Source organism: Thunnus thynnus, chromosome 3 (genome assembly GCF_963924715.1).
Source record: "Thunnus thynnus chromosome 3, fThuThy2.1, whole genome shotgun sequence".
Classification (NCBI taxonomy): domain Eukaryota; kingdom Metazoa; phylum Chordata; class Actinopteri; order Scombriformes; family Scombridae; genus Thunnus; species Thunnus thynnus.
The window spans coordinates 8,172,186-8,188,467 of NC_089519.1; the positions used below are offsets into that span (position 1 = coordinate 8,172,186).

A 16,282-nucleotide genomic window follows, 5' to 3' on the forward strand; every position below is an offset into this window, starting at 1 on the left:
CCCCTGCGGCCCAAAAAGCATTTTCCCAAGACCACCACTGTAAAAGAGACGTCTGTAAAACTGTTGACAGGACAGAGGTCACTTATGACTCTTTCTATTATGAATTTTTGATCCATGGAGGTTTTATATTTGTAAAACTTTCCTGGAGCTGAGAAAAGCAATTGAAAAATCTGTGACGTCACCACAATGTAAAGTCTATGGGCCGAGTGGGAACTCACGGGCGGGGCCAGCGGGGGAAACACTACTGCACATATTCAGTGGGCCACATACCCCCGGAAGAAAGAAACTTTTTGACATATGTGCCAGGCGAGCAATTCTTATTGGACTGAACAGATGCCTTTTTCGGTCCAGTATCCAGCTCTTATAATACATCCATGTTCTTTTTACAGTCACTGAATCAAATCTGCCCCATATTAGATAAATGGTTGTGGTTGACCTGACTGGGCCAGGTCAGCTGGAAATCTGTCTGAACAGGAGAGGGACCAGGCGCATCTGCCAGAGAAAATAAAACACAAGTTTGTAGATTCATCTGGTTCACAGGCTACCTTACACTAATCGTTACTGAAAAAAGTAATCACATTACTGTAATGCAGTACTGTTAATGGGGGAGGTCGAAAGGAGCCCAAAAGAAAAACTGTGCCCTGGAGCACAATAAAACGTTAATCCGTCCGTGGTTAAAAGGCTCACGTCTGTTCTTGTTAGAAACAATTATTCAATTATACATTTCACTCAGTTAATTTTGTGAACTTGCAGTCAGTAGTAGATTAATATGAGTTATGAGGTGGGTAAATACTTTTTTCCCCACTGTTGTAGCATTTTTTTTCATATGTACCAATGGTTCAATCCATGGACACACTGTTCAGCTGGTCTCCAGGCAGGAGGAGCTAACGCTGAGCTGAGACGCCGCTAAAAAAAAGTCTGAAAGTATGCTGAGCCGGTCGGACGTGAAGAACCTCTGTACCAGGTAAGATACGGGGTAGCTAAGCCTCAAAATGACGACCGGGGTAAAAACTTCAGTCCAGGGAAACGAGGCTGTTGGTAATAGTCATATAGTAACGTTAGCCTGGAAAGAGGTTAATGCTAGCAAGCTCACGGTGTTAGCGCACGTTAGCTGACGTTACTCGGATGGCTAACATTTTAAAGAGGACCGGCGTCTAACTCAGCGACTGTTTTTAAATGACACCTCATTCATTTACAATTTAGTGTGTGTGTTTAAAACAGTTGTGATGTTTAACGTTATGTTCGTGTTTTTGTGGCAGACAGATAGTCAAAGTTTACAGGTGTTACCCTCAGTCTGTGTCTGCCTTCGTGGCTATGTGTAGAAACTTGGTTATTACAGCCAGTGAAGGAGTACAAGCTGTTAACGAGCTGTGCAGCGTGAAATTACATCCATGAGAAAGGCACAAATGTTCATGCAGCTATACCCAGTTGACACAAGTAAAGCCCTAATGAAGACAGGAACTATTTATTCTTGTTTTCTTCGTTTAGCGTTAGCCAATTCAGTCCAGTGTTAAAATGTGTGCAAGACCTTATCGGTCAATCTGAAGGTAAGAAATTACTCAACTACCTGTTTGACTCCATCTGTTACATCTTCTCTTACTCTCAAATATGAGCCAGGATCTATTTGATGTAAATCCAGGTGTTTTCGTTGACTTTGATGAGTTTTGTGATAACTTTGTTTTTCGAAGGAGTAACTTGATCTGTTGTACTGAGACATGTCTCCATGAGGACAGGACAGATACTGACACTGAGGACTACACCGTTATAAGGGCTTATGTTTTGTTTTTTATGGTGTGTTGCGCTATGTGTGTTGTATGTACTTTTAAAGTACTTTGGGAGAAGCAAAAAAAAAAATCCCTTTGAGGTGGACAATATAGTCAATCTATTTAATCTATTTATCTATCTTTCAGTGTCTCATACTTGTGACCAAAGGTCAGACTAACCAACAGAGGACACACAAATATTTACACCACCATCCTGGTGGATTTGGATCAAACTGCTCAGGACGCATATAAAGGATATATATACAGGACATAAAAGTGGTATTAACACTGAGCCATCTGTCAAAGCTGATACTTTATTTAACCCAACAGGAAATTACATCTGGTAAATTACACAGACAGACTATAAATAAATAGTGTGAAAGCTCATTCTTGACCTTGGAAACAATAAAAGTGATTCTAATATGAAATGGATGAAGGCAGGCAACTCTTCACATCTGTTAATGCTATAACCTGCAGATGTGTGATAGTTTTGCTTGATAAACTTGATAAATAATCAAAATAGAAAACGATCCATTTTCTGTTGAATGACAAAATCATTCCAGAGCAAGTGTCGGGGTGAGAAAGTGACAAAAATCAGCGCAGGGTTACAGAACGAGCATTTGAACTGACACATACCCACATGCACACACATACAGAGACATGTGGGAGCTGGCGCTACCCGTGCTGTGACCTTAAGTGACATAGTAAGCATGAAACTTAAAGGAGACACAGATGGATTAGGGCTTGTACACTGTGTAATAACATCCAACACACTTAACAAACAGCTCAGCTCTCATCCAAAATGCATCCTCGGCTACCAAAACTGGTTCCACACTCATTGTTCAAGGTTCATTCCGCCCGCTAATCAGTAATTGCTGACCAGGCCTCTTTCTTCTTAATTCATCCCACTTATTATTAAAACTCAAATACGCTACAACTTACAGGCGAAGTGTCCAACCTGTTCTTCCTGATTGACCCGATTATTACTAGTTTTAACGGAGCTCGGCCCTCTGTCTTGGTTCTACAAGAAGGGGAAGAAACTTGAGATGGATGGTGTAGCGGAGAGAGAGAGGGAGGAGACTCGGTGAGATAGAGATCAGTTATTCATGTGGGACAGAGGTCTGGAGGGACGTGGAGTTTATTATGGGATGCGTACGAAAGAGAACAACATGATGGTAACAGAGTGTTCAGAGGAGAAGAGGCGAAGGAAGGGTGAATAATTGAATTCTTCATACAGCGTACAGTGAGGCTGTGTTTGGGTCTGTGCTGCCGAGGGATGGGAAATATGGGCCACGCATACAATAGCGACAATAAGGGCATTATTTGTTGGCCATGGTAGTCGAAAGAGATTGCCAGTTTGACCTGTGTGTGTGTGTGTGTGTGTGTGTGTGTGTGTGTGTGTGTGTGTGTGTGTGTGTGTGTGTGTGTGTGTGTGTGTGTGTGTGTGTGTGTGTTAGAGCATGTCAGTTGAGCAGTATGAGCAGCTGAAGAGACAGAGGGGGAAAGTAACGGTTACCGGCTGTGTGTGATGTAAGAAAGATTATGTGTTCCACTTCAGTAATACCAAATAGAGCCTCTTAGCAAATATTTCTACAAACTGGTTTGTGTCTCCACCCATTTATTTAAAGGATAATTGTTAAAAGCATGGACAGAGCATTGTTTTCTTAGGCTTATATTGCTCTTTCATGGAGACAAATGTTTTGTTTGTGCCATTGTGGCATCTGTTTTGGATTGTTTGACTGTGGTGGTTTATCTGTTTAGTGACATAAATGATCCGCCACTTCAGACCCACCTAGATATTGTTTCAACAGATCAGATATCATCATTATTATATTATTATTATTGCAGAAATGTAATTCACAGTTGCATTATCTTCCACTGATTAGGATATCATTCAGTTTGAGGCTGCAAGCAGTCATTCATAACTGCTAGGAGAGTGGTTTACAGGAAGGTTTTCATGAAATTCATGTCTAAACTGCAGGAGGAATAAAGACCTGTTGTGCTGCATGTACAAGAAAAAGATCTAGTAAAAGACAACCTTACCAGGAAGGACCAACTATTGTTTTTGTTATCAACCATTAAAGGGATGCTCTTCTAAATATTGTCAGCATGGTTTTAGATTTGGAGTTTTGGTGGCACCACAGTTTGTTTCTTTGTTTCCAGCTTTAGATGAATTGTTCGTTACATTTACTCACTAAGTCCATTATAGGAATAGACATGTTCATCAAACTGGGTTTTGGCCACTTGGGGGCAGCGGAAACAACACAACACAGATATATTAGTCGCCTTTTTACACATCCAGCAGATATGGAGCAACATTAGCATTAATTTGTGTGACTTTACACTTTACAAATGTAAGTGCAGTATTCAGTCTTGTTTTAGATGTTTTTAGTCCCCTCCAACTCCCAAAGGAAATACTCTGGCGGCTGGTTGCTAACTGTGTCTGCTGTCTTTTTTTTTTAAACTTTTTTTTAACACTGCTTGTGTCTGGAAATTACATTGATGAGAGCAGTGAGAGTGAATCAAAACAGAAGCTGACAGACAGAAGCTCATCAGTGCTGAGTCAGGTTCGGGTTCGTCACTGTGAGCGTTGCGGTCCATTGTAAATATAGAAATATTTATCATAGCTGTGTTTCATTTCATAAAAATGTATTTGTTTTTATGATGTTAGAGGAGGTGGTCCACCTCTGCTATAAAACATCGTGGGAAACCTTAAAATTTTCATCCTAGTTAAGTAGTTAACTTGCTTTTTTCCCACACTAAGATAGTGATAAGCAGCTTTAGTTCACAAACGAATATCTTTGGGGCTCAGACAGATGAAATAATTTGAGATAAACATCAGAACAGAGCAAGATTAATTATAGGCTCGTCGTCTTGAGGAAGTAGGATGAGCCAGCTACATACTCATTATGCATATTAGAGGTGCCTGAACAAAGCTCTGTTACCAACAATGAACAATAGGAACAACAGCCTATTTCTCCAACATGTTGTCCTCCTCCTTTGTGTTCATTCTTTCATCTCCTCCAGTTGTTGTTTTCAGGGTTTTTATTCAAACTTTAAAATATTTTTTTGTCAAAATTAAAAGTACATAGCAGCTGAAAACAATTCAAATTTGTGCCATACAGTATCGTGTCACGATTGAGACAACTTGACAAGTGATTTTTATACCTAAATGATAAAGGGATGATGCATTTTCATATATGAAGAAAGAAAGAAATACATACAAAAAAAACATCTTTTGCAATCCCCTCTGCTTGTCACTTTGTGTTACACCACGCCCTCCACCATGGCTTTCTCCTGATCTGCCTCTTTCTGGTTTGTTCGATCCCAGGCTATGATAGTCGTCACCCCCAGTCCAAGCCTTACAGTGAGGATGAAGACGATTCTTCCATGACCTCCTTTGGTGTTGCTGTACGAGGCCTCCCCCTGGCCTTGGCGTCCATGACACAAGTTGCCTCCTCAGACTCACGCTTCCATCCTAAATGGCGGGCGATCACTGTGGCAACCCTGCTGGTTTTAGTGCTCGTGTTATATCTGCACCGGACAGCAGGGGACAGAGACACTCCTACCAGAGGTTACTACCGCAACAGGGCTCATGGTTTGCAAATGCACGGTGATGAAGACATCTTCAGGGACAATAACGGACAAACAGCACAAAGCCTTGGCCACCGCCAGAAAAGGGAACCACCTTACAATGACACGTACCCCTTAAGTCCACCAGTGAAGACAAAGCATGGCATCAGGTACCGTATAGGTGTGATCGCAGACCTGGATACAGCATCACGTAGCTCAAAGGATCAGACGTGGTTCAGCTACATGAAAAGGGGATACCTGACTGTTTCAGAGAGTGCCGACACACTGCAGGTGGAGTGGGACGCTGAGGCGGTCACTCTGGAGAGTCATCTGGCTGAGAAAGGACGAGGTAAGAGGGATAAAAACAGATCTGTTATACTTTGTATAATATTCACTACATTTGCGTTCTTATCTCAGTATGTGGGTTACCTCAATGTTTCATCGACTACGTCTGCTGCAGGGATGGAGCTGTCCGAGTTGGTGGCGTTTAACGGTCACCTGTACAGTGTGGATGACCGCACAGGTGTGGTGTACAGGATCGAGGGCAGCCAGGCCGTCCCCTGGGTCATATTACCTGATGGTGACGGCTCAGTTTCCAAAGGTCAGTCTCCACTAGACCTCTTACTTCTATCTACTGCACACATGTAGGTCTGATTGAGAAAAAGTCTGACACGAAATGGTTTTCTTCAAAATCTTTAAATCTAAATCTAACAAAACTCAAGAGAGACTTTTTGAAATGTTGGGAGTCGTTTTACGTTCACACCCCTTCTGACAGATCTGTCCTTGTTGTGTGTGTGTGCAGGGTTTAAGGCGGAGTGGCTTGCAGTGAAGGATGAGCACCTGTACGTTGGTGGTCTGGGGAAAGAGTGGACTACGACCTCTGGAGAAGTCGTCAACAACAACCCAGAGTGGGTGAAAGTTGTCGGCTACCATGGTGACGTGGAGCACGAGAACTGGGTGCCATACTACAACGCACTGCGGGGCGCTGCTGGGATCCAACCACCAGGTTCTGACAACTGTTTTTTTTTTCCTTGATACTCCTGTTGACAGTTCCTATCACACTCTTTTTGTTGACTCTTCTATACACCCTCTTGATTCCTTCAGGTCTCATCCATTATTTCTCCCAACAGGTTACCTCATCCATGAATCCGCAGCATGGAGTGAGCGTCTCCAGCGCTGGTTCTTCTTGCCTCGCCGCGCCAGCCACGAGCACTACGAAGAGACAGCAGACGAGCGGCGTGCCACCAACATGCTCCTGTCCTGCCCCGCAGACTTCAGCCACATAACAGTGCGGCACGTCGGCCCGCTCAACCCCACCCACGGCTTCTCCTCGTTTAAATTTGTTCCCGACACAGACGATCAGATTATTCTGGCCCTGAAATCAGAGGAGGATGCCGGCAGGATCGCCACATACATTATTGCATTTACACTCGACGGTCGGGTGCTGATGCCCGAGACAAAGATAGGGGATGTGAAGTATGAAGGGTTGGAGTTTATTTGAAAATGACAGAGCTGAAGGCACACAGTTTCTTGAAAGCAAAGATCTTCAGTATTACATTCCCCTCTCAGTTTTACGGTGCAATAATTTCATATGAACCAAAATTATATATTTCATAATTATATGATGACCGAGATGAGCAAGAGAAGGTTGAAGGGCAGGAGAATGCCATAGCACAAGGGGAGGACAATGAAATATCACCTACAGCTTCAATTATGTGACTATTGTATGCAGCCAATCTGTGAGTTGCTACACACACCAGTCACGCAGAAGTTGTCACTAACCAGTCGCCACCGGATAAGATTTTTTAATGTTTTAAAGCCTTAACGACTTCATATGGGCGCTGGTAAATCGATGCTTTTGTCTAAACCTTGAGTTAAACATCCTTGTTTGATCAGACACTACTTATATCCCCGAGGAGTCTGGGTAAAAAAAGAAACCAGGTTAATGTGCATCTCCTCTCCTGCAGCCAAACTCTGCTGGTCAGACACTCAGGGGAACAAGATGAAACAACATAAGCACACAATGAGACAACATTTTTAAAAAAAGTAGAAATGAATGTCCATAAACTACTTGAAATATTAAACTTACTCATTGCTTTGTGTTTTCTTATTTTACATGAACCGGTATAGATACACTGAAGTTTCTCTTTTCAGATTTATAGTAACATGATGGGGGTCGTCGTGGAGCTTGCCGAGTAAACTTCATGTGATGAGTTTTTCTCAGCGTCAACAGTTCAAGTCAGAATATGTACAGTATTTGGTCTGAACAGAAACACCAGCTATTTTATTTAAAGATTAACCAGTAATATATTTGTTTTGTATCCTCTCAAAACAAGAATAATTAAAATATCTCCTCGTTTGAATGTCTTATGTCTTGTTTTTAAATGAGTCTACCACCCAAGTGAAGTGTCTGATATATGCAACAAATTAGAGCCATAATGTCAACATTTTTATTGCGCTGGGATAAAACAACAAATTAAAAAATAATCACTATAAATTTTTACAGTTTTCATGTGTACAAAGTCATTTGTATTTCATTACTTTTCATTTTACACAGTAAACAAATTTCCTCAAGCATTTTAACGACTTCAAACTTTGATTGCTACTGAATTACACAAATGTGATATTAACTGATAAAAATGACAAGATGATGGGTTGGACCGGTTTAACAAGCTGCAAAGTTAGTTATTCACATAACAGTTCTATCTCTCGACACTTGAAACCTGAGGAAAATCCTTGCGAGGCATCTTGTTTACAGGCTTGTTCCCATGACAAGGATGTCTTGAGGTAGACCGGCCACTTTAACGGGTTTGAAGGAGCCCAGCTTAGTGTAGAAGTCGATCATCCTCCGATCGTTCTGCCTCAACTCGCAGAATGCTCCTTTAGAACCTGAAAAAGCAGGGATGAGGTGAACCAAGATGGTGATTGCTTTGTATTCTCTTTTGGAGAAGATAATGTTTCAGCTTTTTTAAGTGTGAAAAAGGATAAAACTGCAGTTAACATCCAGTTCCATAAACATTTTCCAAAGCATTGTGAGGCCTTGACGTACCGCTGCTCCTGATGGTGGACAACAGCTGGCCAATCATACGCCTGGCAGGAGAGGGATCAGTGACCCGGGGCAATACTTGGGTAGTGACCAGGGAGGGGAAGTCCCTGAATACTGAGTCACTTATCTCCCTCTAGAGGCGAGAGATAAAACACAGTAAATCACTATTTCAGTTTACTTTATTATCAAAAACAAATAGATTCTTGCATTTGATGAATCAAACTTGAACCTTGGCTGCAGCTGCTTTGGTGTCGGTGAGTGCGAGGGTGTAGCCACACACCCCCATCTCATCCTCCAGGATGAAAGCACACAGAGGGGAAGGAGGGATTTCACCTTTTGACAGGCTGCAGCAGGGCAGAGGGGATGTTAAGATTGAGGTATTAAAGTATAAATATTTGGAGGGGAGCTAATTGACTCTCTTACCCATCACTAATAAGAGCCGTCTGTGTCATGGAGGGGGCTTTTCCCTCTTCGGCTCTTTGCATCTCCCTGAAAATCCTCTGCACTTCCATCTAGGATAGAAAACAACGTTATGTGAGGTTGCCTTGAATCACTTTTGAATATGTGATGATGAAGAGCCCCGTCATCTTCACCTTGTCCTCAGGGCAGTACGGACGTATGCAGTACACTGCCGTCATGGGAGGATGTTTGAACAGGTCCCTGTTTCCATGGCAAGGCAGCATTCTCTGCATGTATAAAGAAGCAGTATATTCATATTCATGTAGCCCTACATTAATCATTTACTGATATGGTCATATTATAAAAAAGGATATTTACAACATGCAATAATCCTGCTCAGTGGAAAAAATGGCTGATAAATACATCACTCTTGTCAGAATACAAAGCCTTGTTAGATTACCTGGAACTCTCCAGAGAGACCGCCTCTGAAGCCCCAGGGTTCAGGATCGTCAGTCATTAGCTGGGCTGAGGGTGGGCCACGCCCTCCTATGAAAACCAAATAACATCAAGTCTGAAGCCACAGTTGCTAACTTTTATTAGGTTTAGGAAGGAATCGATTCATTGTTTTTTCTATAACATCTCTGAAAATGGTAAAAAATATTATGGTATAAAAAAAACTTGACACTATGACACAAAAGTTTCAACTTATCACATTTGAGAAGCTGCAAACAGCAAATGTTTGGCATTTTTCCTTAAAAAAAAAGATCAAAATAGTCAATCAACTAATCATAGCAGCTCTATTATGCATTAACACAGTAATCTTTATAGGTAAAATAGCCCCATTTTGTGATTAAAAACAAACAACATAATACTTTGGATTCAGCAGAGACCCTATTCTTCCCACATGATGAAGACTGTTGCAGTAAGTTAAGACAGCATGTAGCAAAGCCACCTGGCATCTCCCAACTTCCTGGAAAAGGACACTTGTGAGCGTATCCCACATAATCTTTTTAATCCAAATGCAGACTTTACTTCTTATTTTTGTTCTGTTTGAGTTTATTTGTGGAGATTCTGCCGTTACAATCTCATGAATTCCTGCTTTAGTAGTTTCTGCCTTCAGTACAAACTGTACACTGTAATAATGGTTTTTGTAGCTATTTAACTGTCCAAGTGGCACCATGTTCATGTGGACTTTATCAGTTATGATGGGAATTCATTTCATAAATCTTATTCTTTAAAGGAGTAGCCTTGACTAAAATAAAATGGCAGAGCAGAGGGTTTATGGTTAGAACTTGTTCCAACATGTTATTCTGCATACTATTTGCATCATTCTATAGATTCCTGCTATAATCAACCGTTATATTGATGTGACATTTTTGTCTTTTACAGCAGCTTTTCCCCGTCATACTGTATCCTTTTTATGCCCGCTTGTGCAGTTCAATCATCATTAGAAGATTCAGATTTTCTCACCCAGAGTTTTCACGTAGGCTCGAGCCAGACCGACGCCACTCTTGATGTCACAGATGTAGTTGTAGAGGTCGTAAAGAATGCTGCGGTTCGGGGCGTTGGACAGGCGGTTGAACATCTGCACTACCGCTTCGCACATGCCGTCAAACTGCGCTGCTCTTGAACACCACTCCACCGTCTGAGAAACAGCAGCAGGTGAAGCAACTGCGCAAAAAATACATGTGTACGACATCATCAGCATTTGAAAAACTATAAAAACAGACCTTGTCCGTCTCAGTGGTGGCAGCGAGACTGTGTTTTTTAAGCCAGTCCAGCTCCTGCAGCATGGTCCTGGCTGTGTGCCCGTATTCGTACGGCAGGTAGAAGAGGTCTGACAGCAGCTTCAGGTCGTCCAGGGTCAGAGGCTCGGCTGTGTACAGCGGGTTATCTCCAGGTCCTGGAACGTAGGAGCTCTCATCAGACGACTCCTTCTTGAGGTGAGCTGGAGGATGATGAGCGCCTGAAAGGATGAGGAAGGCCATGAGGCATTGTGCAGCCCTACTGTCTCCTGATATTCTGGTAACAATATATTAAAAGTGTACACAGGATAATGTGAGTGTGTACCTCCAGGTTGATCTGTGCTCATAAACTCCTTCAGCCAGTCAGTGAGGGCCAGGTTCAGGGCTTTCTGGGGGCTATAGCGGGGGTCCTGCTGCTCGTCGCCTGGTGACAGAGGTCAGAGACAGTGAGAGAGACACTCTCCCTACAGACACTGATTATGAGTAGCTGAATCGTTATTTTCAACTGCTGACTCAGATTCAACCTGGGAAATAAAGCTGACCTAAACGACAAAAAGCACAGACACTCACCCATTTCCACATCCATCGGTCCCCCGTCAGCAGTAGCCTTGCACCATGTAGCCAAGGTGTGGATGGCCACGTAGTTTGGGTAGAACTCACAGTTAGGATTGGTGAGCACTCCTCTCAGTTTAGGGATCAGCTCAGTGGGACGATCCTTATCGGAAAAGATAAAGTTATTTATTTCAGAATATAGATATCAGGGTCAGACCTCTAAAAATATATTATTGTGCCCTTCAGTCTTTTATTAACTGTTTGAACCCCAGGCTTCTTTTGCTTGGTGTTATTTACAGGCCTTTAGCAGAGTCACTACATGTCTTAGCCAAAAACGCCATATATTGTTATTTTCAGAATAAGTTGGGCAATCAATTTGCATGGGAGTTGTACTATACATGTTTTAGAACAGTTTTTTCATGAAAAAAAAAAAGTTTTTTGCAATTTAAATATCCATAGGTTTTAAACACAGGGTAATGATCTGCATATGTATGGATAAGAGGAGACTGTCAGTTTTACAGGGATATAAGAACCATGTTGATAAGACATTCTGAGCAATAGTAATTTAAAGAGATCATCATATTAATTAATTTTAATCTCTATTTTATTATTTTACTGGGGATTTTTCAAAATTGATGTTTAAGTGGATTTATGGACTTTTATCAAATATATAAATAATGTTCCTATAATACATCTGTGCTTCATCTGTGATCAGGACATTATATATAAGTGTAGGTGCCTCAACAAGTGTAAATCACGCTGAATCTATTGTTGTGTGTCATGTTTGTGTATTCAGATTTGACTGGCTTTGAGAAGGAGTAGTGGTGCTTATTGAGGCGTCCACTGGGTTAATGTTAATGTCAACAGGTAGATATTTACCTTGTAGGGTCCAATGAAAAGCCTTTGTGGATCGTAGTCATTGGCGTGGATATTGTCCCAGATGACTGGTGCCCTCTTCAGTACAGATGACACCTCTTCTATGGACTCAACTGAGATTATGTGGGACACCACCTTTGGACCTAAATAATACAAGAAATAAAAAAAAGTTTTCAGTCCTCATGATTCCGTCTGTGGAGTACCTGGACACAAGTTGAGCCTTGGTTTGGTGCAAGCTTACCAGTCCACAGTATGTCTATGCCAGGCAGCAGCTGGTCTCCCACAGTGTGCAGGTAGGAGGACTGGGACACGTTGGGAGTGCAGAATGAAGCACAATAATCTGGAGTTACAGGACAGGACAAGAGTGAAACAGATGACAGTGACAAAAGAGGAAAAACTGAGCTTATTATGAAAAATAAAACTGACTTCACATAATTTTTACATGCTTTAAACTCGATGGCTGTCAACTTAAGTATGATTGTTCTACTGTTATACCAGTAGGACAGAAGAGGAAGGTCTCAGGTTCTCCCAAATGCTGGAACACCTCATTAGTGATGGCCACCTGAGCGTGGGCGAAGGAGCTGAAGGCTTCTTTATCAGCTGAACACATCTCGGTCTCAATGTCGTCAAACAGTAAAGAGAAGGAGCTGCAGCCAAACCCTTTGACCTGAAGGATAAACGGCACAACTTGTGGTTTGGAGATATCTGACCTCAGCAATCTTAAAATCTTTGTGCATTTTTTTTTTTAAACTTGAAAAAGCTTAAATATAGAGGATGCAACAGGGTCAGGAAAAGTCTAAACTTAATTTGCTACAGACTTTTCTCCACAACACCTTATCCTCAAAAAGGGTTATTCCACCAGGAATTAAACCCATTACCTGCAGCAGTGTTAGTGCCATCAGTTGCCCATTGACCTACTTGCAGTTTACTGAATGTTACCATTTTACTGCTTCATGTGTCATACAAAGTAATGTGGTGTCCAAAACCAAACCCTAGAGAGCCATAAAGCTAAATACAGCTCCGATTAAATTATCTCTTCTGCTCCACCCTTCATCGTACAAAGTCCTACCTGATCCAGTTTCCTCTTCAGGGCAGCAACCTCTTTGGGGTTGGAGAAAGTAACGTCCAGACCGGGAGAGATCGCATAGATGAAGTCGACGTTGTGCGCTTTCGCTGCAGCTATCAGGGCAATGAGTTGTTCTAGGAAAAGAGCAATTTTTCATATTTTTAGGCCTACAGGTAAAATGTCTGCATTGGTACAAATAATCTGTGATGTCCCAAAGTCCACTGGTAGATTCTATTTTGACATCCACTCATCAGAGACATGATAGTTTTATTGGGTCAAACTTCAAGTCATCACTGCCCTTCAGTCTGTAACCTTACTGATAACATTCAACCAAGCAACAGAGAGAAGATCCAAACTGAGCAATAAAAGCAATTAAACAATATCTCAAAGGAGATATTGTTGAGTCAGAATGTGTATTTGGTGAGACAACAATATAAAATTAGGTTTAATTAGGTTATAAAATAAGGTTTATAACTACAGTTTAAAAATAATGGGTCTCATTTAGTGTTTCATTTCGTTTTTCTGGTCAAATTGTAAATGAAGATTCTCATGTGAGCATGCTCTCAAAAATTCAAATAACTGTTAAGTAAATAAGTGCGTTTTCTGTTTCAATCCCTGTTTCTATCTGGTTAACTGGTTGGTGAATCCCAGGCAAATTAGTGACCACAGTATGTGTTGGTAACGCAGGTCCTGATGAGACAACTGGAAGAATTTCTAAATATAATTTAGCTTTTTTTTAAAGGGTCCGATTGAAAGGTAGTTGCATATCTGTACAGACACATATAAATGATGAGTAAAAGTCTTAAAAATAAGCTCCCACACACTGGCAAGACTGAGTTTCAGTTCAACATCCAAGGCAACCGAGAAAAAGCTATTCCAGATGACATAAAGGAAAGGGTACGATACTGATACCCAGACAGTCAACAACAGGTCAGAGACAGCTGATTTGATAGTTTCCAGTTTAGTTTCATCAGTAAGCGATAAGAGTCATTAATCCGGCTTGATGGGACAGTCAGAAGTGTTCAGTCTTGTGTATTTTTGGTTACTAGGTGGGTAACTGACCACTGGGTGAGATTTGTGATGTCAGTGTGAACAGAGTGGATATGTGAAGGGGTGAAACTCACCTGCCTCCTCAGCAGAGTACAAGTCTCTCCAGTACATCCTGTGTTTGTAGTCATCCTTGGGGGCGTACAGGTATGTGTTCAAACCCCATTTCTGCTCCCTGTGAAACACAACACCAGCAATACACAATCACACCAAATATCATGTTGTGTCACTCATTTGACTTGAGACTTAAAGAACACGTTTATTTGGTTGTGGTCTGAAAGGGGGGATTGCTGTCTGACAGTGAATGCACTGATAGTGGAGGGGTCCATGTCAGTGATTGTATAGTCAACTACACTAGACCAAAGACCTGAGGAGTATGTGAATCTCCCTAGAGAGACCCTTCTGAACCTACCGTTAACTATGTACAGACCTAAGGCCCAACAGAGATGCAGTATCTCCCTTGATTTATTTCAGAGTCAAGGTGGTTCTGATGGGTGATGGTTGGTGAGGTAAACAAGAGAGAATGACCAAATACATGGTTGTTATCCTGTGGGTCAGTTACATCATGTTCAGATGCTGTTCATCAAATCTCTGGGCTTGGAAATAGGTGATTTCTGAATGGAGTTTCAAAAATGTCTTCATCAAAATAAGTTGAATCTATTGTGGGAAAAGATCTCCTTTATGTCACACTGAGAGCCTCCCCGATATCCTGCCCTTGTGTATGTTTTTTAATTTTATAGAGGGCACCATGACTTCATCATAACCTGGAGGACAGTGAGTGAGCAGATCGTTTTCACACCACGTCTCTGTCAACACAATTACGTCAATGTCTTTGATTGATTTCATGAATTCAGGGTTTCCACTCTTCAGCCCAAAGGGTTGAGGGGTGGAGACCCTGATATTTAAATAAGAAATAATCATGACATAAATTCCATGGAGGCATGCACTATTTTTACTAATACTACTAATGTACTGACTACTACTATAGCTATTATTACTGCCACTAACTAACAGTACATTTCCATGTTGTTCTGATACTCAAGTGGTGTCCTGAGTAAGTGCATCATAGCTGAACATAAGCCAGGTGCAAAGGGTGGGCAGTGTGGGGACTGTGGCCGTAGGCTGGGCTACAACCACAGCTGCTCTGCTGCTCTGGGTGGGGAGTTGTTAGGGGGACAAGGGGCAGCTACTGCTTTCCTGATTACAAATAAAGCTGTACATGTGATAAACACACGCAATGGACAACACCCAATATGATGCAAAACAGAGTTTTAGGGCAATTTCTAAAACAAATGACCATTTCTAGTCATGCACTGAGACTTATTTATAGTAGGAGGCCACATACCTTTTAAACAGATCTGTTCTCTGCTCCATAGTCCATGGCCGCCCATAAAAACCTGCAGCAAGCAAAGGTCATGTCATGAACCAAATGATGTCACCTTATCAGAAGTGATCAATACATGACTGAATTTCACCTGATCCAAAAACATATCTTTAAATGTATCTTGAATTAACCCTGTATGCAGCTAAATAAATGCAGCCTAATGTGAATGTTTACATCCGAGTTAAATCAGATGACTCCAGCAGGATCACCACAGGGGTCTGGTCATCCAGTTTGGGCCCCTGGTCCCAGTCTGCTCACCTTCTACCACCCCGCTGATGAACCGCCTCGTCCCAGTCTGGGGATCCGCCTTGGCCGGTTTCGACATGATTCACTGTGAAGTTGAGTGTTGAGTCCTCGTCTCTGTCTCTTTAGTTCAGTAATGCTCAGACAGCAGCTCCAGCTCTGACACAGCGGTACTGTCAGTCATAACTCTGCACGCCCGCCTTTAACGTGATTCACTTTTATTGCGCCGTCTTCTCACGCCTGCGCAGACCAGTCGGGTTTAAGCACAGAGAGCGTTGCGCAACATGATGTAACTATGTTATGTATCTAAAGTCTGCAGTTATGGAGACTTAAGACGAATAAGATGTTTGTTTTGTGATGACTGAAGTTCACCTCAGCCTCATGTTGACTGGACGTGTCTGACTGGGTGAACGTCTTAAAGGGACAGTGTCCCTGTCACTTAAAGGGACAGTGCACCTGAAAACACGAAGCTGACAGAGAGGTGGTCAAGATTACACCAGTACTTTACAATTCAAAGTCCTGCTGTAAATATAGTTAAGTTTGGCAAGTTTTTTTTTTCATCACCCATGATTCTGACTAAACTCTGGT

General features: G+C 41.9%; 2 protein-coding genes across 3 annotated transcripts; one reads left to right on the forward strand and one right to left on the reverse strand.

Moving 5' to 3' along the window:
* Nucleotides 1–768: 768 nt before the first annotated feature.
* cant1b (calcium activated nucleotidase 1b) lies at nucleotides 769–7,699 on the forward strand. Of its 2 annotated transcripts, none has more exons than XM_067583881.1 (5): nucleotides 769–964; nucleotides 5,095–5,685; nucleotides 5,797–5,937; nucleotides 6,139–6,342; nucleotides 6,467–7,699. In XM_067583881.1, exons 2-5 carry the CDS (start codon nucleotides 5,154–5,156, stop codon nucleotides 6,835–6,837), a joined length of 1,248 nt encoding a protein of 415 aa, XP_067439982.1. In that variant the 5' UTR covers nucleotides 769–964; nucleotides 5,095–5,153; the 3' UTR covers nucleotides 6,838–7,699. The 2 variants fall into 2 exon arrangements, with proteins under 2 accessions (XP_067439982.1, XP_067439983.1); XM_067583882.1 differs by lacking the exon at nucleotides 769–964 and adding an exon at nucleotides 1,272–1,547.
* Nucleotides 7,700–7,772: 73 nt separating this feature from the next.
* Nucleotides 7,773–16,099, reverse strand: ogal (O-GlcNAcase like). The gene is made up of 17 exons (XM_067583880.1): nucleotides 15,710–16,099; nucleotides 15,413–15,464; nucleotides 14,145–14,242; nucleotides 13,024–13,154; nucleotides 12,450–12,621; nucleotides 12,196–12,294; nucleotides 11,958–12,097; nucleotides 11,097–11,241; nucleotides 10,852–10,950; nucleotides 10,512–10,747; nucleotides 10,252–10,426; nucleotides 9,242–9,327; nucleotides 8,976–9,068; nucleotides 8,806–8,894; nucleotides 8,612–8,726; nucleotides 8,386–8,515; nucleotides 7,773–8,225 (listed from the first exon to the last, which is right to left on the reverse strand). Exons 1-17 carry the CDS (start codon nucleotides 15,774–15,776, stop codon nucleotides 8,089–8,091), a joined length of 2,064 nt encoding a protein of 687 aa, XP_067439981.1. The 5' UTR covers nucleotides 15,777–16,099; the 3' UTR covers nucleotides 7,773–8,088.
* Between the last annotated feature and the right edge of the window lie 183 nt (nucleotides 16,100–16,282).